The sequence below is a fragment of the Sitophilus oryzae genome, unplaced genomic scaffold (genome assembly GCF_002938485.1).
Source record: "Sitophilus oryzae breed Bouriz unplaced genomic scaffold, Soryzae_2.0 scaffold_173_pilon_pilon, whole genome shotgun sequence".
Taxonomy (NCBI): domain Eukaryota; kingdom Metazoa; phylum Arthropoda; class Insecta; order Coleoptera; family Curculionidae; genus Sitophilus; species Sitophilus oryzae.
The window spans coordinates 355,617-381,803 of record NW_022146435.1 but is presented as its reverse complement, the minus strand read 5'-3'; the positions used below and the strand labels follow the sequence as shown (position 1 = coordinate 381,803).

Genomic DNA, 26,187 nt, shown 5'->3' with positions numbered 1-26,187 from the left:
CATAATGAGAAATTCGGTCTCTCTATTAAATCATATCTATTGTTGATATATTTCTGTATATATCTATAATACCTACGTAGTATTTAGTTGTTTGTATTTAACATTTCTTGTTAAATTATTAAAATAAGTTTGTTTCAAAAGAAAAAAATATATTGTAGATATGCATTTTTAGTTAGTAAATAAATAGGAGAATGTAATTTCTATTATTAATTTTATCATATTATGTTGTAGTTATATTGGATCTTGCAGATTAATTTAATGAACAGTGCAAATTACCAACATACTGTAAATATTGCACAATCAATTTTTTATCTTTGTTATTTTGAGGTGAAAATAATATAAAAAGATTGCAATGTGGATATAGAAAAACATAAAATTTAGGTTTTGTTTCTTAGTGTCAGTTTTGTTGTATATGTATAAGTGCAACTGAGGGTAAAAAGTGTCGGTATAATTAGTTCAACATATATGAAACAAGTTTTGTTTCATATGTTAAACTAATAATTATTTTAGATAAAATAATAATAGTTTTTATTTCTTTGGAAAAAGACTATTTTTGTCCTGCCTGTAAGTTCTGTTTTACATATTTTTGTTTAGATAATGCCCTACCAAGAAGCCAAACATGATCCACCCTCTACCACTACCACATCTATCACTGAGAAACCTCCAAGCGATAGACAGCAATCTCAAAGTCACAGCGTCATTGTGCAAGCTGCTAGTAGCTATGATGAAAATAGCAATTCCAGTGGTACTAATGTAAGTATGGAAATTTGTGTGAAATATATATGTATATTGATAAAAAAATTGTCTGCACGATGTGTTTACTTCATATGTTTTTTTCTTAGTTGCCTACTGGTGCTAATCCAAAAGAAGATGACTCAGGATCAATGCACAGCAATGAAGATAGTTTGGACAGTACCAAGTCAAGGCGTAAAAGAAAACCAAGTAAAACTATCAGAGTGAACAAAGAGGAAGATATTAAAACAGAAGTTGAAAAAGTAAGTACCATGCAACCACTTTAATTGGAACAGCTAATTGTAACGACCTGTTCTGTTTAGCAAATACCGTATGATCGAATAAAAACGGCGTCAGCGATGGCTATGAAATGAATATCGATGGCATTTCTCATATAAATTTACATATAAAATGACAGCGATGTTTATTTCATAGCCATCGCTGATTCATTACCAAATTTTATACTTTAAAGGTTGATTAATTAACTTTAATCTTAATTTTTTTAAACCAGTACCTTTAGACATTATTTTTCTGCAGTACTAAAATCCATTATTTACCTATCGTGTGATGGTCGATATTTTAGCTACTCCAGTAGTATATGTTTAGTAGGATACTTTTACCATATACGAGATGCAGTTATGTACGAGATGCGGTATACAAACTTTATGATGGTAACTTTATTGGTGTATAAGACCTCATAAGACTTTCTGCCAGGGCAGCGATTATTAACAACTATCCTCCTACACTGGGTGCCTGCTCACCAAGGGATAGAAGGCAATGAAAAAGCAAATAATCTAGCTAGGAAAGGAGCGAACACTCCACTAACTGGACCAGAACCGTTCTGCTTTCCAAGTGGTAACCAACTCAAGGCGGAACTCAAGAACTTGGAAGATTCCATCCGCAACCTGGAATGGACTTTGACAAGCCTCAAAAATCTAAAGGCGAGTTCATACGCATCGGCGCCCGTTTATCGTTCATCGTTCCGTCAAACCAATAAAATTGAAATATGATCTGTCATTTTTGAAATAAACCAATAAAACTGGATATAAAGACGCATGACGGATTTATATTTAAACCCATCCATAGTTAACTTAAAAAATGTTAGAAACTTTTTTTAGTGAAATAAATAGTTTGGTATGGGACGTCATCTGCGTTTCTTCTGTCATCGTCTGTCGAAATCTTACTTGAGAAAAAAAACAGAGTATATTTATAAGATAAGTTAGTATTAACGCATTTTCACACATCAGCATTTTTGTATTCTTTGAGATTTTCTATTTTAGATGGTTTGTTTAGTGTTACTCAAACTTCAATGAAAATGTAAGGCCTGTACAAAGAGTAGATAAGACAAGAGACGACAGTTCGCGCGGTACCTTTCATGTTTGAGTGGTGGGGAGAGTGACCTCGTCTCGCTTGTCCCTTTAAATTTTCGTAATTTTTTCGCGGGAAATTTGAAATAGGCTATTATTAAAACTTGCCTGTATAGCTTATAAATAGTTACTGTATGGATAAAGAAATAAATAGAAACGAAAAAAAATGAGTTTTCTAAATATTATATAAAATAAATTATAATTAGAAACATATTTGTCGGGGAATAAAGATAATAAAAGCAATATTTTGTATATCGTTGGTAAACAAGATAAAGTGACCAAGTCGATTTGTAAGAAATGTTTTATTTGCGTGTATTTTTTTACATATGGACTTGAACAAGTGTAAAATCACAATGTGGAGTTTATGTACAAAAAAATAGAGTTGCTCAATTTTTTTGGAAAAATATATTACAAGCTTCTAACCATGTCTTCGATCTATGGATTACATTTAGTTTAATAACATAATTATATAGTATATTTCTATAAAAATACTTTTCAGGATCCTTTGGAAAAGAGTGAAATATTATGTTTGTCGAAGAATAAGACCTATTTTTGCAGTCTTTATAAGCACACACATTGCCACCATCTCGTCTTTTCCTGCTACTCGTGTCCTGTTCAGTATTCATATTTAACAATATTTACAAATTACTACGCAACAAAAACGATACTAAAATTAAACCTTAAAAACTCTCAAAACGATAATATATCTAAAAACTCTGAAAACACACTTTAAAAAGGCAAAAATGCAAGAAAACAACTAATCAGATTTGTTTATGTTGAAGCCTGATTAGCACAGCTGATTAGCGTCCTAAAATCATAGGTTAGATTAGATAAAATACGCCGTTGTAAGATTTTGAGATTTTATCTGTTTATCTTTGAAATCGATGAACTTAGTCATTCTGTTTCTTTGATATTATCAGTACATTGCGAAAAAAGAACCTAAACCAACCTAAACTAAAAATTTACATTTCTGTATTAACATACGTTACTTATATCCTTATATTATTAATTTATTTTCAGAAAATCTTGTTTATTTTTCAAAGAAATATACTTGGCAACAGACAAAATGGGACTTGATGGGACCTTTAAATTTTAATATATCTGATAAATTCGACTTCTTTGTTCACTGTCGTCTCTTGTCTTATCTACTCTTTGGCCTGTATTCATAGTCGCGTTTCGAACTGGGTCTCCGAAAAGACCGACAAAAATAACAGGCTTACTAGGCTACTATTTAAGTAGTAAGCCTGTTATTTTTGTCTGTCGTTTGCATCTCGTGACTGGAGCCGCTTTTGAGAAACGATTATAAATACGGGCCTAAATATAATAATTTATCAAAAATAATTATTACTAATATATCTTATATTTTTATAAATAAAGTATAATATTTGAATTAAAAAAGAATAGTAAAAATATTTCTAGATGATTTGATCATTATTTGACTAACGTTCATTTTGAATAAAATGTAGTGAAAATTAAGATCTAGGACATGGCAACATTGTTGGGTGCCCGAGGAGACTAGTGGGACTTAGACGATAGTTTATATTCCTTCCTTAATCTTTTTATTCAAAGCTTTATGATCTAGGGATCTAAGATATTAATAATCTTCTGCTCCAGGCCATTCCAGAACCGATGCCTACCGACCAGCCCCACAACCACCAAGACCGCCAGGTCCCCCCTTCGGTGCCCGCGTCCGACCCCATCGCCATAGCCACCATCCTGGAGGACAACAAGGTGCCGGAACGTCGACGGTCCTCCGACGAGCTGGACGAACTGCTGCCGGCCAAGGCCCGGCGAAAAACCAGCAGCGAATCGGAGACCATCGACGATATCGCCGCCATGGTCCAGGAGGGGTTGAAGGAGAAGGGCAGGAGGGCGGAGAGGATGGGGGAGTGTAAACTGGAGGAAGAGGTTGCCAAGGTAAGGGTTTATTATATTAATTATATATTATTAAGTATTTATTATATGTGTGTACCTTATTAAGGACGTGTATGATGTAATATTACTGACGAAAAGGCTATATAGTGATAAACTTCTAGATATGGCATAATTCATAAGATTTGTGTTTAAAATTGATAAATGGGTCTTGTTTTTACCTACTACTGAAAATTTTCTCTTGAAATATCGTGTTTTATTAAACAGTTAAATAATTTTTAAAAATGTTTTTTAAGGCTGCTCGTATTGAAAGTATTGACAGCACAAAGGAAGTATCAAATGAGGTAGGCTTTTTTTTAACAAATATTAAGTTTTATACTACATAGTTTTTTATATATTTTTTAAAGTATTATTTTTTTTCTTTATTTAAGTCTGCACCAACTGATGACTCTGATATAAAGGAAAATTTGTCAGAATTGGTAAGAATTTTAAAACACAAGACATGCAGTATGATCGAATAAAAACGGCGTCAGCGATAGCTATGAAATGAAGATCGCTGTCAAATTATAGGGGAAATGTCATCGATCGTTATTTCCAAGCCAACTGTACGCCGTTGTTTTTCGATCATACGGTATTTGGTGACGTTTTATAACTAAGTAATATGAAATAACATTAAAATACTATACTAGACATAGATATTATGGCATTAATATTTCATAATATATCTTTTTAATTAAAGTGCATTTTGTGTGATAAATATTTATATATTATCGTTTTTTTTAACAAGCCTACTCAAATCGACGAATTAAAAGAGGATGTTAAAAGTACCGATGAAGCGGTAAGAAACATTTTTGGCCAAAATCTAGTTTTTTGTTAAATATATATTACGTTTTTTGTTTACATTCTTAACTTAAACCTCAAAAATATTTTGTTTGTTAATGCTTTCGTAGCCTGATGAAGTTGATGGACCTGTAACCACAGAGAAAGACGAAATAGCGATGGTGAGAATAGAAATAATTGTTTATTTACACTACTACCAAAATATCACTGACCCTAGCTATAGCAACGCGTGGCTGGGTCTCTGTCTAGGTTAATTATGTAAAAATAATTTGTACTTACGTAATACAATATTCTAAAATGCACATTGTCGCTAGCCTGGAGGTAGTGTCGTCGGTTTCACGACCTAACAAATTACTGAATATTGACTCGACCCTTTTAAATATTGAATGTCTTTTCGAATCTGGATTTTTCGTATTTAATTGTTGGTTAGGTTGTAGAATTTTTTGAATCTCGACGAATCAAACGAGTCCGGGAAGATACTCGTTGGACATACTGCCACGCCCTTTCTAATTTGAAGTTCAATAAAACACAAGTTTACTTAATCGGTAATGAGTTGCATAGAGGCCACTAGCTTTTTAATTTTAACAGCCGGGTGGTCGGGGTTCAAAGATATTAATAAAAGGGCGCCACGAGATTATACTCTATGAACTCGGCAATAAAGAAGCAACTATTAAGTACACTTCAACACTAACCTCGAACTGTTGAGTGTAACTATCATGAACTTCAAATATTACTGTAATTCGTTAAACTTAAGTGACTCTAACTTAAATAATACTACTAAAAATGTTTAAGTAATTTATTAAAATATTAAAAGTTAATATTTATATAAAAAAAATGAATGAAAGGTAGATTGAAATATGTTAAGAAATTTTAAATCGTTAAGAATTACTAATTACGAATGCAAAATGAAAAATGTTTTAAGCTATACTAAAACTAAAACGTCATCCCCCTTAACTAAAACTAAGTATGCTCTAAGGGCGGAATACAAATATCAAATCTAACTAATATCTAAACGATCTTACTCTAACGTAATGTCTTGACAAGTACTTGCAAACTACTGAAACTTCCTCCAGCTGAGCTTCGGTGTATAGCAATGGGGTAGCTACAGCAGGCTACAGCAGCTGGTTGTATTGTCACTGGAGCCCGTCAGCAAACGTACAGATACCAGGCAGGTGTAGGACTTCAACAGGTGTCATAAAAATACCCTAAATAACATTGGTTGTCTTAGAAAGAGCGTCAATTATAGAACAAGGACTAGCACAACGTGTAGGAGTTAATAAAGGTAATAAAGAAGGACTAATCAAATCTGAACTTTACCTCAACGAGGGTTTATGATGTCCAACGGGTAACTCTACACACGGGCAACAGGAACGGATGGAATTCTGGACTGTTCTGTGCTGTCCGGTCTGGATCGGTCTTCTTGCTCTACACTTACGAACAACCAAATAAGACTTAAGAAAGATAACACTCAACTAATCTTTCTACACCACGTGGGCGTGGGAAAGTCGAAAACCAGTCAACAATACGAATAAAAATCAGTTGAGTATTGACTTAGAATAGGCAGAAGAATTATAACATACCTTGGAACTATTCTGGGACTTCTTGGGCACGTGGAATCGGGATATCGGTCGGAGAATTTGGCTATTTTAATCCCATTGCGGAAATTAGTCGGCGGTCCATACAAATCAACAAAATCCAACCACGTCTCTGACCAAAGGTGTTTCGGAAGCCTTAATCCTTCTTTACAAAGACCTGCTATTCACCAACAGGGAATGCTTCATGAAACGGCAGCCAGTTCTTCATGACGACATTCGGACGGTGGGTACACAAGAAGTGATGCAAGGATTCGATTTCCTTCACAAAATCAGATTTCAACTGGAAATCTCCCTCCAGGATATAGATAGAGAACTATATATCTTGACTAGTCCAACTCACAAAAGGCATAAATAAAAATGATGTTTTCTCCTCAGCCATATTCCATATCCGGTCAATGAACGAACTAAACTCAGAAATTCCACAATTAAAAGAACGAATTGCATACTGCGATCCACATCAAAAATAACCAATTTAACTACGAAATTTTATCTGATAATTATAAAATTTCAATAACCAAAACAAAGGATAAATAAATCCAAAAACATCTGATTTGATCTGACAGTGACAAGTGACGGAGGTGATGATCAAAGATATAGAGAGATGGACAAAAAGCCTACTACTGCTGGTATGTCTGGTCCAGTGACAATATTGTGTAATAGCGCGGTGTATATCGGGTTGCATAATTATAAAATTTAAATAAAATAATATTTAACAATAAAATTATAGTAAACATGATGCAAAAATAATAGTTATTTGCGATAATTTATGAGCTAGCGCACAGAGGTCGTTGCGAGGAAATTTGACTGTTACAATACTCTACTTTGTATTTTTTTCTTACGCCATCAAATACAGACAACATATTTAGGATTACCAAGCTTCTGTCAGTTCAAAAATCATATGCAGTCATGTCATCACACCATTGGCCCCACGTTGGGCGCCACACGTTACACACCAGTTTGTGGCCTATGACTAGGGACATAACAAATAAATATAACTGAGTATTCATTTAATATCTGCTTGACAGTATTATTACTACCATTGACGTTATAGTAGAAATGTGTATCGTCACTGAAACACGAAATACTCAAGAATTTTGCTGATATGACAACGAGACACTTGAGAGTTTATTATATTAGATTTGATATCCCTTACGAATGCTGTTACGAATACCTTTTTCAAATTTCAGGCAAAAAACTCATCTGTAGACGTTGCGAGACCCGTGACTGTTAGTGTGATTAAAACGAAGGACCATTTAGAGGATTCCCTAGCGAGCAGTGATCAGGTGGATGGCAAGACTGATATTACAACGTCCGAATCGAGCCAGACACCCGTCATTCATCTGGAGGCTCTGCTGGCTGCGGAACTCGATAAGAAAAAGCACACAAATACCAGTTTTGTTGATGTAAGTGACACGTTTAATAAAATGTTCTCCTAATTTATAGAGTTATTACGTTGCTTTGTGTTTTTTTATTATTAGATATTGTAGTAAGATTTTTATTACAGGTAGAGAATAAATTAGAAGAAATGTTCGCTGGAATTGTAGAAAATCATTCTGAATCACCTCAACCGACGCCATTACCACCGCCGAAGAATGACACTACTTTAGATTTAAATGACGATAGGTGAGCATGATAATATACAGTTGATACCAAATAAACTTTTAGTCATGTGACTAAGCTTGACCGGCACAGCGTTGCCCACTTTTATATATTTTCTTTTAATCAAAATATCTTAAGAAACAAAAATAAATTAGTTATAAATATATAAATAGTTATTATTTACATCAACAAAACTCACCTTCTTAACAGCACTTAGGGGACATAAAGGGCCATTACTACCGCTTTTAGGTTCAAAATATTCTAATAAAGTAATTAGACGGCTATTAAGCTATCTTGTATACTTCGCACTAAAAGAGGTTCTAAAAAGAACACTGTTCGACTGCAAGGTCTGCTAGTAAACATTTTCAAAAGCTTAATGTATCACAACACTATTTATTTAAACCAGCCTAACCTAAACAAAACATAAAGCAGTTCTGTATATACAGGGTGAGGCTTAAATAAGGCAAATATTTTTAGAATTGGTATATTTCGACCCCAGAAACACGATTGGGTGTTTTTTTTCGCGAAAAAATTGAAAATTTGGAATTTTTGGAAAAAAAATTGAAATTTTTGGAAAAAAAATTGGAATTTTTGGAAAAAAAATTTGGAAATTTTTTAAATTTTTAGTTAAAAAAAACTAATTTCTTGATCATATGGTAACATAGGTAGTTGATTAAATTTACAAGAAAGAAAAGATCTAGTGGTTTTCAAAATGTTCTTAAAAAAAAGCAAAAATATTTTTTTTTACATTTTTATTCAAATTTACAAGAAAGAAAACCCAGAAAAGATCTAGTGGTTCTCAAAATGTTCTCAAAAAAGCAAAAATCATTTTTTTTACATTTTTGTTCGGTATACATTTTTGGTTAAGCATACAATACTGTTCAGTGATGACAAATTTTTCTTTGAGTTGTATTATGTGATATTTTTTAAAATTTTCTGTTAATTCTTATTACAGCTTATTAAAATTAGACGACTCTGTGTCGTCGACTAGTCGGGAAGAACCGGCTGTCGAAGAGTCTGTCGAAACGCCGATTTTAAAAGAGGAAGACAAAGTTCCTGTCAGTGAGATTAAAAAAGAGGAGCAAAAGAAACCGGTGGCGAAGAAAACGCAGAAGAGCAGGCCTACTTCAGGAGTCGATGCCGAGGAAGATGGAGCACCATCTCCGAAACGCAAAAGGTATCTATTAGCACAGATTAGGTATACTATATGTAAAAAAGAAGAATGAAATTATTGGGCAATCTATAAGTTGACATATGATATGTCATTCTATTCAGAGTGTCATTTTCTATTGAATAAAATAGAGATATACCTAGGGTGCCATTTAAAAATCAAAAGTTGTAGTCATTTCCGGTGAAACAGGAAGTGACCAAAAACAATTGAATGCGTCAATCAATCCCAATTTATGTCATATACTAACATACCAAATCTTGTTTTTTTTTAAATAAAAAAATAAAAAATTTATGGCGGTGAGCCACTTTTGGGACGCACCCGGTATAATAAAGACAGTACCGAGTTAAATAAAGGTAGTTTTCATTTTATCCACTTCCTAAAAGCTTGCTTTAATGGAACAGATTTCTGTTTTCTCTAATTTACATAATAAGACATAACTTACCAGAAAAAAATTACAACAATCATAAAGTTTTTTCTCTTTCCATGTCGCCGATTCTATTATATCTATATAATAGATCCTGTTTTGATTAATATTAGGGTTGTAAATGTTTGACTAAAATTAATAATTATTAATTTCAGAAATTAAATACGTAATTTCGATTATTAAAATTTTTTCTATAACATGTATTTTATTATTTTTATCGTTTTTGGACTCTAAGACGTTTTTTTCTAAACTTTTATTTAAAAAACCTCTCCTAAATCTTAATAAAATATAAAAAGTTTAAATACGATATATTTTTAATTGAATTATACTTCATTAAAATAAAAAAAATACCCGGCTATGGGACGGAGAGTTCAGGTGTACTGAGGAGCAAAAGACAGTGTTGCGTTTCTCGTCAGAGTCGTCAGGGAACGACCGTTACGACGGAGACAACCTATCTATCGCTCGTGTCGCACTCGTTAGAGCCTAAAACAATAACAAGACATTGTCTGATCGCATTTTCCAGCTATTTATGAATGAGATGCTCAGTCTATATTTTATTTTAAGTCTATGTATCCATGTATTTAAGCATGGTGGGCGGAAAAAGGACTCTAGGGTGGGAATCCTTTACAGTTTTGTTTGACGATTAATTTGACACATTTGAATTTGATTTGAAATTTTGTTGATTTATCACTCTTTACGGAGCTTATTTTATGTTATTTATTATTCTACTACTGATAGTTGTATAAAGGTAGTAAATCTAGAAGGAAATTGTGGCAGAACTTAAATTAACAGTGACACTATTGCGATTTATTGAAAAAGGCTCTAAAATAGTTGATTGTGTAGCGTGCGGTAGATCTCGGTCAAAAATCGAGTGAAATAATGGAACAACTTTTGGCTAGTAAGTGACAATATAATATACATACGTGTAGAAAACCGATCATTTTTGAAATTCACTTAAAATAACTAATTATATATTTTTACTTGCATTTTTGCTTTTATTTACTACTTGTCAAAGATTAGATGTCAATTAATTTAGATATATACATCAATTTGACTTACCTGCTTCAGTAGCGTATCGGATGTTTGTGTTAATAAATAATTATTATAACTTATGTATTTTTATTAAAATTTTATATTTTTATAACAATTTTAATAACTACCAACATTTATTCACAACGTAAAATAAAACAACAAATTATTGAGTCTACCCCACGTCTACTCTACATCATAGTTTTACACTTTTTAAATAAAATTAAAACGGCACTGATAAACCGGAATTTAACTCGGCCATATTTGAGTCCCATCGCGGTGGACCTAAGATTTTTGATATGCTCCTTTCTTAATCTTTTTATTCAAAGGACTGGTAGATTGATAGGTTTTCTTAATGTCACTTATTGTTTTTCTAGATTTACAAAGACAAAAGGATCTACTCCAGCAACGAAGAAGATTTCTAGATCACCTACAACTTCCATTACCAAAGCTGCTAAAAAATCTATTGTACCATCTCCTACCAAGAGTCCTGTTAAAACACTCGCGGCTGAGGTTAAGGTAAGTTGCAACAAATTATATTTTAAGAATAAGCATTATTGTAGAGGACTTGATGAACATATCTGGCCTTTTAGATCGTAGTTTGATTTTGATGAATACTGACAGAATGAAATTCGTTGTTCAAATATTCATTTCGTTTAACACGACGCTTTGGCTAGAACACACGGCCTTGACGGCCAACGGCTGGGATCTTGGTTAGCTATTCAATCATTCTCGAAATTGGCTGCAAAAGTTTTCTGATAACTTCATCGTTCTGATGTTGCCGGAAAAATATATTTTCGAGTTCTATTAGGGACAGATCATCAATAAGGGGTCCAAAGCTTTCTAGTTAAAACTGGATAACTTTTAAAAATTCTATATTTCGAAGGGGACTATAACAAAATATCAAGTGTGCTATATTTTTGGAAAGGTAATTTTAAGTTCTTTTCACTTAATTAAAAATAAAAGGGTGTCTTAAATAAAAAATCAATTTTTCTGTTGATAACTCTTAAATTATTAATTTAAAAAATATATACTTAAACTATTAAATTCTACGTAAAAAGTGATTTTGAAATGTTTTCATAAAAATACAAAAAAAATTCCATAATAAAATGTTTGTAAATATACGGATAACAAACCTTCTGTTATAAAAACATAAGAGCTGTGTTAGTTTAAGTATGAAAAATACTTTTTAATACCAAAATTGATAATTACTTCTTTTACTTTGTAATTTTTTGTAATATTTTTTTGAATAATAAATAATAGTTTTATAGACTTAATCTATGTTTGAGGATTGTTTTTTCAATTGTTTTTTTAATAACATAATATCAAGCTCTATTTTTTTCTTTTGTAAAATTAAATTTTTAATTTTATATTCTTCTATCTCCATTCGTAACTCGTTAAGTTCTTGCAACCTGCCAACTTCTATCAATAACATGTCTTTTTTTAATTTATTCAATTGTTCTTTTGAAGAATCTGGACACTCACTCCATTTTCGTTTCGGTGCTTTACGTTTTCGATTTTTTACTATTTTTGGCGTGTAGTTCGACCAGTCTGTATAACAATGAACATAAGAATATTGGAAATTAAGAATAAAATATTTTATTACCTTTTTTATCTGTTATTTCCGATGCGGTGTTGCATTCTAGCTCTTGTGGCCTCTTGTTTGATATTAAGGAACTATGTGGTTCCTTTGAAGTGCATTCTTCAATTTGTGATTCATCTTGAACATTTTCTTCAGAAACGATGTCTAAATTGTTCACTTCATTTACATCTTAAAATAATTTAAATGGTATTAATAATAGAAAACATGTATAAAGTTTAAATATAATTCTTACCTGTATGTACAGTTAAATTACTCATTGCTTCACTGTTCCCTTCTGTTGGAGATAAATCCTGTGTTGAATTCATATTTGTTTTGAATTATTTTAAAGAATAAAATAAAAATGCGAAATACGCGAAACGACACCGACAATATCTAAACGCAAAATGACTGAATAACTGGATCCAACATGGCGCCGAAGAACGTGTCAAAAACGTTTCTGATTGGTTGAACTCGGCCAGCAGTACAGCCAACATTGTTTGACTTTCCATTTGTCAACCATAGTACCAACCTCTTGAATCTCAATCGTCGTACATTGGCGAATTTTCTTGAAAATCTATGATAAAATAAAACTATTTAATACCAAAATTGATAATTACTTCTTTTACTTTGTAATGTTTTTCTAATATTTTTTTGAATAATAAATAATATTTTTATAAACTTAATCTATGTTTGAGGATTGTTAATTTTTAGGGTTAATTGTATAAAAATTAAACAACAGAAGATTAATTATTTAATTGTTTGTTTAATAACATTATGTCAAGCTCTGTTTTTTTCTTTTCTAAAATTAAAGTTTCATTTTTTAAAATTAAAGTTTTAATTTTATATTCTTCTATCTCCATTCGTAACTCATGAAGTTCTTGTTCCCTGCCAGCTTGTATCAATAACAAGCCTCTTTTTAATTTAATCAGTTCAACTTTTGAAGAATCTGGACACTTCTCACTCCGTTTTCTTTTCGTAGCTCTCCGTTTTGGCTTCTTCACCATTTTTGACTTATAGTTCGACCAGTCTGTATAACAATAAACGTAAGAATACTGGAAATTAAGAATAAAATATTTTATTACCTTTTTTATCTCTTATTTCCGATGCGGTGTTGCATTCTAGCTCTTGTGGCCTCTTGTTTGATATTAAGGAACTATGTGGTTCCTTTGAAGTGCATTCTTCATTTTGTGATTCATTTTGAACATTTTCTTCAGAAGCGATGTCTAAATTGTTCACTTCATTTACATCTTAAAATAATTTAAATGGTATTAATAATAGAAAACATGTATAAAGTTTAAGTATAATTCTTACCTGTATGTACAGTTAAATTACTCATTGCTTCACTGTCCCCTTCTGTTGGAGATAAATCCTGTGTTGAATTCATATTTGTTTTGAATTATTTTAAAGAATAAAATAAAAATTCGAAACACGCGAGACGACACCGACAATATCTAAACGCAAAATGACTGAATAACTGCTTTCAACATGGCGCCGAAGAACTTGTCAAAAATAAACGTTTCTTATTGGTTGAACTCGGCCAGCAGTACAGCCAACATTGTTTGACTTTCCATTTGTCAACCATAGTACCAACCTCTTGAATCTGAACCGTCTTACATTGGCGAATTTTCTTGAAAATCTATGATAAAATAAAACTATTTAATACCAAAATTGATAATTACTTCTTTTACTTTGTTTTTTTTTCTGATATTTTTTTGAATAATAAATAATAATTTTATAAACTTAATCTATGTTTGAGGATTGTTAATTTTATAAAAATTAAACAACAGAAGATTAATTATTTAATTGTTTGTTTAATAACATTATGTCAAGCTCTATTTTTTTCTTTTCTAAAATTAATGTTTTATTTTTTAAAATTAAAGTTTTAATTTTATATTCTTCTATCTGCATCCGTAACTCGTGAAGTTCTTGTTCCCTGCCGGCTTCTAGCAATAACAAGTCTCTTTTTAATTTATACAATTCAACTTTTGAATAATCTGAACGCTCCGCACTCCGTTTTCTTTTCGTAGCTCTCCGTTTTGGCCTTTTTGCCATTTTTGGCTTATAGTTCGACCTGTCTGTATAACAATAAACATAAGAATATTGAAAATTAAGAATAAAATATTTTATTACCTTTTTTATCTGTTATTTCCGATACGGTGTTGCATTCTAGCTCTTGTGGCCTCTTGTTTGATATTAAGGAACTATGTGGTTCATTTGAAGTACATTCTTCAATTTGTGATCCATCTTGAACATTTTCTTCAGAAGCGATATCTAAATTGTTCACTTCATTTACATCTTAAGATAATTTAACTCTTATTAATAATAGAAAACATGTATACAGTTTAAATATAATTCTTACCTGTATGTTCAATTAAATTACTCATCTTTTCCCTGTCTCCTTCTGTTGAAGGTAAATCCTGTGTTGAATACATTTTTGTTTTGAATAAATTTAAAGAATAAAATATAAATTTGTAACACACGAGACGACACCGACGATATCTAAACGCAAAATGACGGAATGACTGCGTTCAACATGGCGCTGAAGAACTTGTCAAAGATAAACGTTTCTGATTGGCGGAAATCGGCCGGCAGTACAGCCAACATCGTCTGATTCTCGATTTGTCATCAGTAGTACCAACTCTCGTTTATAATAGAGATATATGGCAACGATATGCGGTATAAGGTTTGCACTATTTTGACATTTAACATTACCGCATGCCGCTAATTACGTAGAAGAGAGGCCTTGCGGTATTTTGACATTTTGGACATTATGTTGTTATTTGGACATATTGTCTTTATTAAAAAAATATAAGTCAATGTTAATTAACCTAAAAATCTTAAATATTACAATCAGTTCTGGTACATATTATATTTGAATTTAAGATTTAATATATTATCGGAAAATTATGATTTACAGTTGCTCTTCTAATTCACTTATTTTGAATAATAGGGGATGGAATCCAGAATTACTACTTCAAAATCTTGCTTACTTGTTTGTATATCTCTGTTTATAGTATAATTTAACTAATACTAATAAAATTTATTAACCGAGTACAAACAGACAATGCAGAAATAAAAAGTTAGGATAAGATCGATATTACAGATTGTCAGACTTGTAGAATGAACAAAGTATATACAGGGTGATTCAGATTTTACTAGAATAACTTCAGGTATTGATAGAACTAACCGAAATAATGATAGTTTGTATTATAAACCATACTTCAAAAACGCTTCCGCTTGGAGTAAAATGGCGCTAAAATTTTTCATATGGCATGCTGCTAATTAAGTAACAATTTTCGAACGCAGCTGAGCTATGTCCGGAATTTTGTGGAATATCTCGAAAACTAAGCGACATATCAAAAAAATTTAAGGACAAAAAAAGTTAGTAAAAAGACGGAAGGTATCAGAAAAAAATACAAATTTATCCAGTAGCGTGCGACAAAAAAGTTCGACAAGGTTCCGTGCAGTTGACACTCACAAAAACAACACCCTGTATAGCAAATAATCCAATTTTTTTAACACATATCACCCACGTTGCCCTTAGTATTTAACCAAACACTTGCGTATTTAAATCCTCTGGTTTTCGAGTAATAAAATAAAAACCGAAAAATAATTCATATTTTAGCGCCATTTTACTCCAAGCGGAAGCGTTTTTGGAGTATGGTTTATAATACAAACTATCATTATTTCGGTTAGTTCTATCGATACCTGTAGTTATTCTAGTAAAATGTGAATCACCCTGTATACAGATCACTTACAGATATAATGTGTTCCTCTTTCTTCAGTTATAACTCATCATACAGTTTCAGGGCTGTGACAACAGCCAGTATCTGAGACGGTTAGGTTAGGTTAGGTTAGGTTGGGAAGCAGAACGATTCTGTCCCAGTATCATCACAATACATAAATATTTTAGAATAAGTATGTTTACAATCATCACTAAGTATTTCTTAATTATTTTTTCAGGACATTTACGCTTATGATTCTGGTAGCAATACCAGTTCAAGTCGGTCTAGGGGGCCCTTCGTTCAAATCCGAGGTCACAGAGACTCACCTCTATCTGTCAGCGTAATCAATACACCATTGGCGGCGGACGACGATGGGGAAAAGAAACTGCCAAAAAACAAGAAATACCATGACGATAGCGAATATAGGTGAGTGAAACATCTCATAGTGTTTTCTGAATTCTAAATTTGGTGTGTTACAATTTTTCAGGCATAAAGTGAGGTCCAAAGGTCTCCATTGCAGTACGCTGAGTACAAAGTACGATGCTGAGAGGAAAGACGCTAGTTGGATATGCGCGTTTTGTAAGAGGGGACCTCATGCCAGTGAATTTACAGGTACGTACCTACTATATCTGCCATTGATATTGTTGACAGATATCAAAGCAACCTAAATTCCTATTTAAATATTAAACATCAAAGGTAGAGATAGTAAAGTCTGAATTTAAATGTTATTTCTACGCCTACTCTGATGCCATTTTATAGAGATTTGTGTGTTGTATTTCTGCAAAAAAATATTCTAATATTGTAATTAATACCTAATCTGTTGAGCCATCATTCAACGTTACGTCATTATTATTTGTCAAATATGCGTTTAGGGTGTGTCTGAGATCAGTTCAAATTAGTAATTGAGTGAGTACCGTTTTTTTTAATTCAAGAAGACATGGCAACATCCGATACAAAGTCAAATTCACGTATCTAAATTCTTTGATATCTAATCTTTGACAAGTAGTAAATAAAAACAAAAATGCAAGAAAAAATATATAATTACTTAATTTTAAGTGAACTTCATAAATGATCGGTTTACTACACGTATGTATATTATATTGACTACAATTTCTTTCTTCCAACTTCCTTCAAAAACACAAAACGGTAGTAAATCTATCGTTTTTTGTTTGAATAAATAATAAATAATATAAAGTAAGCTCAGTAAAGACTGACAAACCCACAAAATTGCAAATCAAATTTAAATGTGTCAAATGAATCGTTAAACAGAACTGTCAAGGATCCCCACCCTAGGACCCTTTGTCCGTCTACCTTGCATGAATACATGTATAGCATTATACTCCGTCCTTAATATTTTTATTCAAAGCTAAACGAAAATTTGACAGTGATCAATGTCTGTCAATAAAATTATAACCCCACATCAAATGACAATGACAATTACTAAAAACAAAATGCAGTAATTTATGAAATGCCGTAATGATGTCACCAATCTGTTTCATCTGGTTGTCAAGTGTGTCAATATATGACAGAACGATGGCTGAACATTCTATATTTACAATTTGTCTTTATTTGAAGGTCCCAGTGCAGTTAGTGAGGGTCCAGCTCCTGGCGATTTATTTGGACCTTACTTCATAACGACGCAGTGTCCGGAGTTTGAAAGGCGGTTAGACGATCCGTATGATAGGTATGTTTCTTATTTTCTATGATAAATCATATACATAGATATTTATATCTGATTGTACAAAACGAAGGCGTTCAAGATATACAAACCATATGTAAATAGAAAAATACTAGGTTGAAGAAGATTTTTTGCCACACTTTTTTTATTTAAACATGTTTAGACCCTTATCTATTGATATAAATATTTTTGACAGTAGCGCCGCACGGTGGAGTATTAGCATGAAAAAGGTAATCGAAATTCGAAAAAGCAAATGTGTTTAAGATTTCCCAAAAAAAGATAAATGATAAGTTAAATCATGTCTGCCATGAATGGCGTTGCTATGGGTGTATTTAGTTGCATTCATTTGTTTCAACAAAACGTCAAAGTTGTTACTTCTCACAGATAAGAGGTAAATGGCTAAATTTTATGTTTAAAATTATAAATTGTTGTTATTCTTGTGCTCCTTTTACGTTTATATTATTGTTTTGATTGAAAATGGCTCAGCAAGCTGCAGGTATGCATTCTACAAAAACATTATTTATTTTGATATTCTCTATACTAACAATTTTTTTTGCAACTAAAAGTTAGGCGTTCAGAAAATTTGATTAAATTTGTGACATTTTTATTATACTTAGAGATTTAGTAGCGCATTTCGAAGAATTCAGCATATTGTCTATATACGTTTTACTTAGTAAACATTGGGTTTTCATACAGTAAAATAAAATACTGCGACTTTTTGCGACTTTGCTGATAAAATGAGAAAAACATTCTTGGTTTCCTCTAATTTGCAAATCAGTGATATACTAATGCGAGGTGTAAACCGCGATGGCATTGTTCTGTACAAAGCGATCGCATTAGTGCCATTAGCAGTATAGCACAATTTGGCATTAGTAGCGGCTTTAGTGGTATGGGCATTGGTCGCGGATCAGTCGTAGCATTAGTAGTATTAGTTGCGATATTCCTACTGGCATTAGTGGCACTGACCGTGGAAACACCGGAACAGTGATTTTTCTTTCTTTTTTTTTAGAATCGGCGAATTATCCTTTATTTTGTTCATATTATTTCCTCTTTAATTGAAAATAGCAATAATTTATATAAGGTCTAAGAAAAAAAAAATTCGATCAACTATCGGGGTCAAATACCCCACTGTACGCCGGTCCGTGGGCATATGGTGTCTGGATCATATGGATAATATTGTTATAATTTTATTATACTAGCTTTTTCCCGCAACTTCGTCCGCGTACACCTCGAATAATTGTCCATGCATTTTTTTAAATGATAGTTTACCTTTTTATGGATACATCTAGTGAGCCTCACAATTTAAACTGTTTCGAAAATTAATAGCGTTGATTGAAGAAATGAGAAGATGGGCGATTTCGTAGCACAAAACCTGTCCGAGGTGTAGCTGCCGTTACCGTCAGCCTGTCCGACAATTCCGAGATTTAGTTTAGCTCTGCACCGCTGCGCGCTGAGTCGTTTACAGCGCAGCGGAAAAAAGAATACTATACAGTGGTTCTGCTTTCAGTCGACAAAGTAAGATTGGATAGAGGTTGCAGTTGGTGCAGTGGATTTTCTATCCTTAAACAATTTAATGTAATATTATATGATTAAACAAAGAATGGCAACAGAGTTGACTTGGAAATGAAGATCGCTGTTATTTCATATGTAAAATATTATGGTAAATGTCATAATCGTCATTTCCAAGCCAACTAAACGACTTTTTTCGATCATACGACATATTCAGTACCTATAAAAAAATATTTTTGTTTATTCTGTTTTACACAAATAAATTTGCAATACATAAACGCGGATTTTTCATCCAAAGATATTTTCGTCAAACATATTACAGATATTACACATTTTAATATGGCAACACTGTCACTTTCAGGTCCACACCGTCTTCGATATGCCTTCGCTGGCCGAATTAGAGAAAATAAGTGATTTATGCGTTGACAGCAGAACGATTGGTGTCTCCACCGTACAGCACTTGAAATCAAATCAGTGTGAAAAACTTGTCACGAATACGCCCATTAGCTTGAGTATCTTCCCAATTCTTTTAGTTAATGTTTTAGAGCTATTTCAGATGAAACTTTTCAATTGTCGATTTTCTGGGTATTGTATAACCTTTCAAAAAAATGTATTTATTCCATTTTTTGTACATTTTTGTCTTAAAATTTATAGAAACCGTCAAACCCTGTCAACAATTATATAATTATGTTTCCGCGTTAAAATTACTTAGTCTTGTTTTCATTATATAAACTTTTTTCAGACAATTCAAAAGCCGCAAGATCACCAAAGCCCTGGACGCGAACGCTGCCTCCGCCGGCCCCAAATCCAACAAGAAGGCCAAACGGAAATCGGAATCGTGCAGCGCCGACCAGTCCGACTCGAACCTGGGCATCACGCCCACCGCCAAGGGCGACACGTTCGAGGTGTGGGCGCACGAGGACTGCCTCGTGTGGAGCGCCGGCGTCTACCTGGTGGGCCCCAAGATCGCCGGCCTCGAGGAGGCCGTGTGGACGTGTTCGAACGTGCCGTGCGCGGCGTGCGGCTACAGGGGCGCCAACGTGGCCTGCCTGAGGCGCGGCTGCACCGACTCGGCGCACCTGTGCTGCGCGCGGCGCGCCCTCTGGCAGCTGGACGAGGCGAGTTTCAACGCGTACTGTCCGACGCACGCGCGCTAATCGTACTCTGTGGTTTCGTGAGATTTGAAAGGGGTTGGGATGTGGAAATTGTGGTGAATTTTGAGGGAGGCAAGTTGGGTTTTAGTCGGTTGTTAACGTCAGAGGATAATAATTATTGGAAAAGCTAACTCTGTTGAAGTTTACAGAATATAACTTGGACTGTGGTGATTGTAGTTACAGTCGCTACTGTAAGTTGACATTTTAACGATAGACTGAGCAAAAAAAAAACTAAATGTATGCATTTGGTAATCTGAAAATAACTAGAAAAGTAACCAAAAGTTGAAAAATATTTGTCCGGGTCTATCATCTGCAAGTATAAGAAAAGTTGCAGGAATTTGCTAGAATGATCACGCGTTATAGGAAAAGTTGCTGCTTTGAGGGAGAGCATGCACAACTTTTCTTGCAAAATGTAAAAAATTAGACCAAAGTGATTACATTTATGAATAACTTTCTCATTTATCGAGATGGCATCATGAAGTTTATATCTGTACGGGAACTTATTTGCGCTATATTCAAAATTCGGTCAGGAAACTGATTTTTTAGACACTTATTACTTTAAATGTCAAGTTTTTAATCTAAACCAAAGCAAAGATTATCGCCGAAGCCTTTTATAACAGAACTGATCAAACAGAACAAATGCCGCTGTGTGAATACGCGGAATCGTATCCCATGATCACTTAAAATCAGTGTTAAAGCGTCATACGTTCTACAAACAGCTTTTTCGTGAAGATGAGACTCCAGAACTGTCAAATAGGATAAAGGAAGAAGATGATGACACCTACATGTGTTGAGGTTATACTAAAACAGTATTTCTAAAAATCTCTAAAACAGTATTTCTAAAAATCTGACTAGAATGTAGAATGTTTAGAAGGGGAGTTAATCACCGCGACCTTATAGATCTATTGTGTGTTCCCCTTTCTTGAGTTATAACGAGTTATAACTCATCATACAGTCTCAGGGCTTTAAGAAAAGCCAGTATCTGAGACGGCTCCACAGAGGCCAGCTCTCCATCCTAGTGATGGGCAAAACTGTTATTTTTAGATAACAGTTGAAACTGTTATACTTATTTATAAAAAACAGCTTAAAATAACAGCTTAAAAATAACAGGTTTCTTTATTTTATTGCTAAATATCTGAAAGAATATGAGGCGGTCACCGCCAGGCGTATTAACGCAGTTGCAACAATGACGTGCTCGGTGGTAGTATTTCCAGGGTGTCATAACATTTCTAAATATCGATTGTTATCTAAAATACCTCTCTAAAAACGGGGGTTGTTTACAAATAAGCGCTGTTTACAAATTGCGATATAAAAAAGCCAAAATGCCGCCACTCGTCTATATCTATAAATTCCGATCTACCTACGCCCTACCCCTCGATCCGCGTAGATTCTGAATTGCGTAGCAGTGTACAGGGTGCATCTCACTCGACGGGCGAGAAGCTCTTCGTTATGATTTTACCATTTGCGGTCAAAAAATAGCAATATAAGAAAATGTGTAGTATATTCTTCATAAGTAAACCAACTACACACTAGAGTTCGAATTAATTTTACACTTAAACTAGCATGTACAGTTTGACAAATATAGGAAGAGACTTGGGGATAGCACCGGTCGCGCACACGATAGAGAGAGAACGCATTCGGCGGAAGAGAGATGCAGTTACGCTACGAAAAATCTGATTGAAGCAAATTTGTGGGATGTCCACTGCGCATCGGGGGGCGTCTCTTATTTTATATTTCTCACGTCTCTAGCTATACTTGTTAAGTTGTACCCGCGACTTCGTTCGCATCGAATTATTAATTTGTAATGGTGATGATAAAGCAAAGCAAGAATTTCCATTAACATACAAACTGGATAAAATTTTCTCACATTTGCCAAAAATATGCTTTAAACGTCGAGCAGTTTAAGCAGAATCGTGGTTAATCAATTACTCAACTTTTTGGAACACCCTGTATTATTTTTTAAAAAATTTCAAAATATGTAAAAAAACAAAATAAATTATGCGTGTCCAATCGTTTTCCCGAAAGACTAACCGTTTTTTAAATAATAAATATTGTAATATTTGAGGGGCGTTTTCACCCTCTTGGAATTTGAGATTCGAGAAACCCCTCCTTATCGCACCTCTACACCCCACAGTCAATCCGTTTACCAAAAATCAGCTTTAAACGTCAAGCAGTTTAAGCAGAATAGTGATTACTCAGTGGTCATATTTTATGAAACACCCTGTATATATTTTGTAAAAATCTCAAAATATGTAAAACAACAAAATAAAATATACGTGTTTAAGAGTTTTTTCGAAAAACTCACCAGTTTTTAAATAAAAAATATTCTAATATTTGAGGGTGGTTTCACCCCCTTAGAATTTGAGTTTCGAAAAATCCCTTCTTATCGCACCTCTACACCCTAAAGTCAATCCGTTTTCCAAAAATCAGCTTTTTACGTCAAGGGCTTTAAGCAGGATCGTGATTAATCAATGACCAGATTTTTCAAAACACCCTGTATACATTTTTAAAAAATCTTAAAATATTATTCTGAAAATTTTTCAGAATAAATAAATACTTAAATATTGAAACTTAATAACAAAGTATTGAAACATACAGCGCCATAATATCTCGACCTCCGCCCGTTATGCTCGTAACAGGTTGAAAAACAATATGTATCTAAAACAACTGATGCGTTATTCTCCAACCTGTTTCAAACCTCCGATTATCTCGAACGCCGTTCTGTTATGCTCGTAACAGGTAAAAAAACAACATAGCTAAAACAACTGATGCGTTATTCTCCAACCCGTTGCGAGCCTCCATCGACAATCGACCGATGCAGCAGCGCTCCTTTCCCACTCCTGTTATCTCGACAGCCAGGCGTTATGCCCGCAACTGTTTCAAAAAAGCTGCTTCTTTTATATCCTATTATTTTTAAGCTGTTGTCAGCCCAACACGACGCGCCGCGCCGTAGCGCATACCCCACTCCGTTGTCCGTTGTATCTCGCCGCCTGTATCGATGGTTGTCGAAATAAATAGGTTTTCCATCCATACACGTACATAGTTTTTTGGAATTGCTTCGAGCAGCATCGAATTTCGTGGCGGTGCAGAGCGCCGACTTCGTTTCACGAACACTCGATCTCTGCGTGTCGTTATTTTATATCTGTTATTTTTTAAAAGCAGTAACGGTTGCGTTATGTTATTTCTAAATAATTGTTATAAAATAACAGATAGTTAAATAACAACCCATCACTACTCCATCCTCGACATCAGACGTGCCAAGGTTCATGGCACGAATGGTCGTCGTCTCGGCGCACTCAGACGATTGCGCCGAGAAAAAAAATCTGACTAAGAATAAACAGAAACAACCAATTTAAATTTATCATCAAACAGGAGGATGAGGTTTTCAGACAAGGTGTTTGCGTTAAAATTTGCCAAAACTTAGGCCATAAATGCGATATTTCCGGCCAGATTATGCTGGTTTACCGTACGTATAACAATTATTATCAATCAGCAGAGACGGAGTGCCAATCGCGGATTCCTTCATATCATCAGGATATCATCCGCTTGTTGCTGCGCCTACAAAAGAAACTTTGGCTTCGTTCAGATGATTCAGGCAGAAGTTCCATCCGTATCTTTTGTATACAATCCGTTATATCCAATCTTTCGTACGCATCAAAGGTCTTTTTGACACTCTGCCCACACAGTCAAGAATTGGCGCCCAACGTGGGGCTTCAAAATAAGCGTACCAGATATCTTAGGTTACATGCCTGACTTATGTCCTCTTGGTTTAAATCCCAACGGATTATGCAAATTAACACAGTAAAATACGATGAGAACTATAACCCAGACTTGACAATCGACAAGTACGACGATAGTATCAATGTTGCCAACTAGAAAAAAAATTAAAACTAGGCAAAGTAGCTTAGTAGTAAAACTACCAGAGTTTGAAGAAATGATCAAATCCTTGCAATTATATACCAAATACCTTAGATCATATAAAAAAAAACATATAACAAATTAAAAACTTTAAAATTTGAACATGTTTTGAGACCTAAGTCATATTCTGTAAACTTCGATGGCTTTGAAATGATATTTAAACTATTGGTAAAATACAATATGGCATAGAGAATTATGTGAACCTTTGTTGGATTAAAGTCTGTTATATATCCAGTTATTATTGCATTTTTGTTATGAAATAAAGAAACGTATTCATTATCATAACTCACTTTTTTATAGATTAAGTCTTTTTAGAATGCCTTATTGTTTCAATATCGCCTGTTAATATGATAGGAATGATAATCATATATGTTGATGTGTGGATATGAGACAACCCCAAGAAATTATGTTTATTATTATTTTATGCAAATAAGTTACATATTTGTAGATATAAATAATATTGACGATGTTCTTATGTTCTGTTATCTTGATTATTAGTGTTTTTATTTGTTCTAAAAAATAAGACATATTGATTTAAACTCAAATTTGTCTAAATATGATGATGAAAGGTGATGTTTATTTCAAACTGTATGTATTTTTTCATCAGTATTAGTACGCGTACACATAATTCTAGCATGCTAAAAAGTACATGTATTTACTAGTATATTTTTCATAATCACTTGCCTCCTCGTTTGGTAGACTTTGTAGTTAATTTATTACAAGGGTAATACTCACGATTTTTTAAAATTTCTATGTTTCTGTTAAACTTGATAGGATTATCAAAGAAAATGCAAGCATAAATCATTTTTTTTAATTCACTTTGATTAAAACTTTAGAGATCCCTTTAATAATTAATGTTTTTATGTAGTACAGTGATAATAATTTGTGATAAAAGACAATTATGCTTTCTAAGGAAGCACTTCTATATTTTAGTTTTTAACAGATAGTTCAGAGATATGGAACAACAGATATAGTGTCATAATAAGCTTCTATACTCTAATAACGTTCCCGCATGTCGCTATTTAACTTTATGTTGTCAATTGAAATACTGTATTTATCAAAAAAATATACAGGGCGAGTCTTATATAAGTGCAGATATTTTCAGGGCTGGTAGATCTCAATAAAAGAAACATATTTTCTCTCAAAAAAATATATTTTTTGCTAAAATTTTGAGAACCACTGGATCTTTTCTGGATTTTCTTTCTTGTAAATATAATTTATTACCTATGTTGTCATATTGTCAAGAAATTATGTTTTTATCAAAAAACTGAAAAAAAATCAAAATTTTTTTCAAAAATTTCCATATTTTTAATTGTTTTTTCACGAAAAAACTTGATAATCGTGATTTTGGCGTCGAAATATTCTACCCTGTATAAATAAATGTTACTTAACATAAAATGTACTTTTATCTTAAATTTATTATCTTTATTTTTTAAGATTTAATATGTTCTTATCGGCAAATCATGAAATACACTTGCTCTTCTGATTCACTTATTCTAAATAATATTGGGATTGCCATATCTTTCTAGTTTTATTTACACTTTTTATGAAATTGCATCCATTCTTAAATAATTTATTGGGCTGAATCAATTTTAATTGTTTTAATGCCTGTTTTTTTTTCGTTAAAAAAATTTGTTTATACGTTTATAATCTTTTTGAAATATTTTTTTTTAACTAATATATTTTTTTTTTAACTAATATTTTTTTTTTAACTAGTACAAAATCTACATTCCCGACCCCTGGAATTAATTTATTATTGGTATATATCATTGTATGAATTATTATACCAGAATCGGTCTAAAAACATAGTTAAATAGTCGTACTTGCAGTACTCTGACTATTTTTCTATGCCGTTTGGACGGTATTGTAAATAACAAAATAAAGTTGTAGTTGTTCGTTGAAATATTATAACTTTTGGACAATTTTAAAAAAAGATATTGTGATGATTTTTATTGTTAATGACATAGTTGTGACTGGTAATTACATAGTCCT

At 33.0% G+C, this 26,187-nt stretch overlaps 1 protein-coding gene across 2 annotated transcripts in view; it reads left to right on the top strand.

Annotated features, from left to right (window-relative positions):
• LOC115881783 (uncharacterized protein CG5098) overlaps nt 1-21,226 on the top strand; it is a 45,672-nt gene extending 24,446 nt beyond the window's left edge. For both annotated transcript variants that reach the window (XM_030899435.1, XM_030899436.1), the window contains exons 6-16: nt 595-753; nt 843-995; nt 3,714-4,016; nt 7,594-7,809; nt 7,911-8,029; nt 8,961-9,182; nt 11,007-11,148; nt 16,175-16,362; nt 16,424-16,548; nt 17,512-17,620; nt 19,866-21,226. In XM_030899435.1, coding sequence (XP_030755295.1) covers nt 595-753; nt 843-995; nt 3,714-4,016; nt 7,594-7,809; nt 7,911-8,029; nt 8,961-9,182; nt 11,007-11,148; nt 16,175-16,362; nt 16,424-16,548; nt 17,512-17,620; nt 19,866-20,280 — 2,151 coding nt within the window. In that variant the 3' untranslated portion in view covers nt 20,281-21,226. The remainder of the gene's footprint in view (nt 1-594; nt 754-842; nt 996-3,713; nt 4,017-7,593; nt 7,810-7,910; nt 8,030-8,960; nt 9,183-11,006; nt 11,149-16,174; nt 16,363-16,423; nt 16,549-17,511; nt 17,621-19,865) is intronic.
• Nucleotides 21,227-26,187: the final 4,961 nt, after the last annotated feature.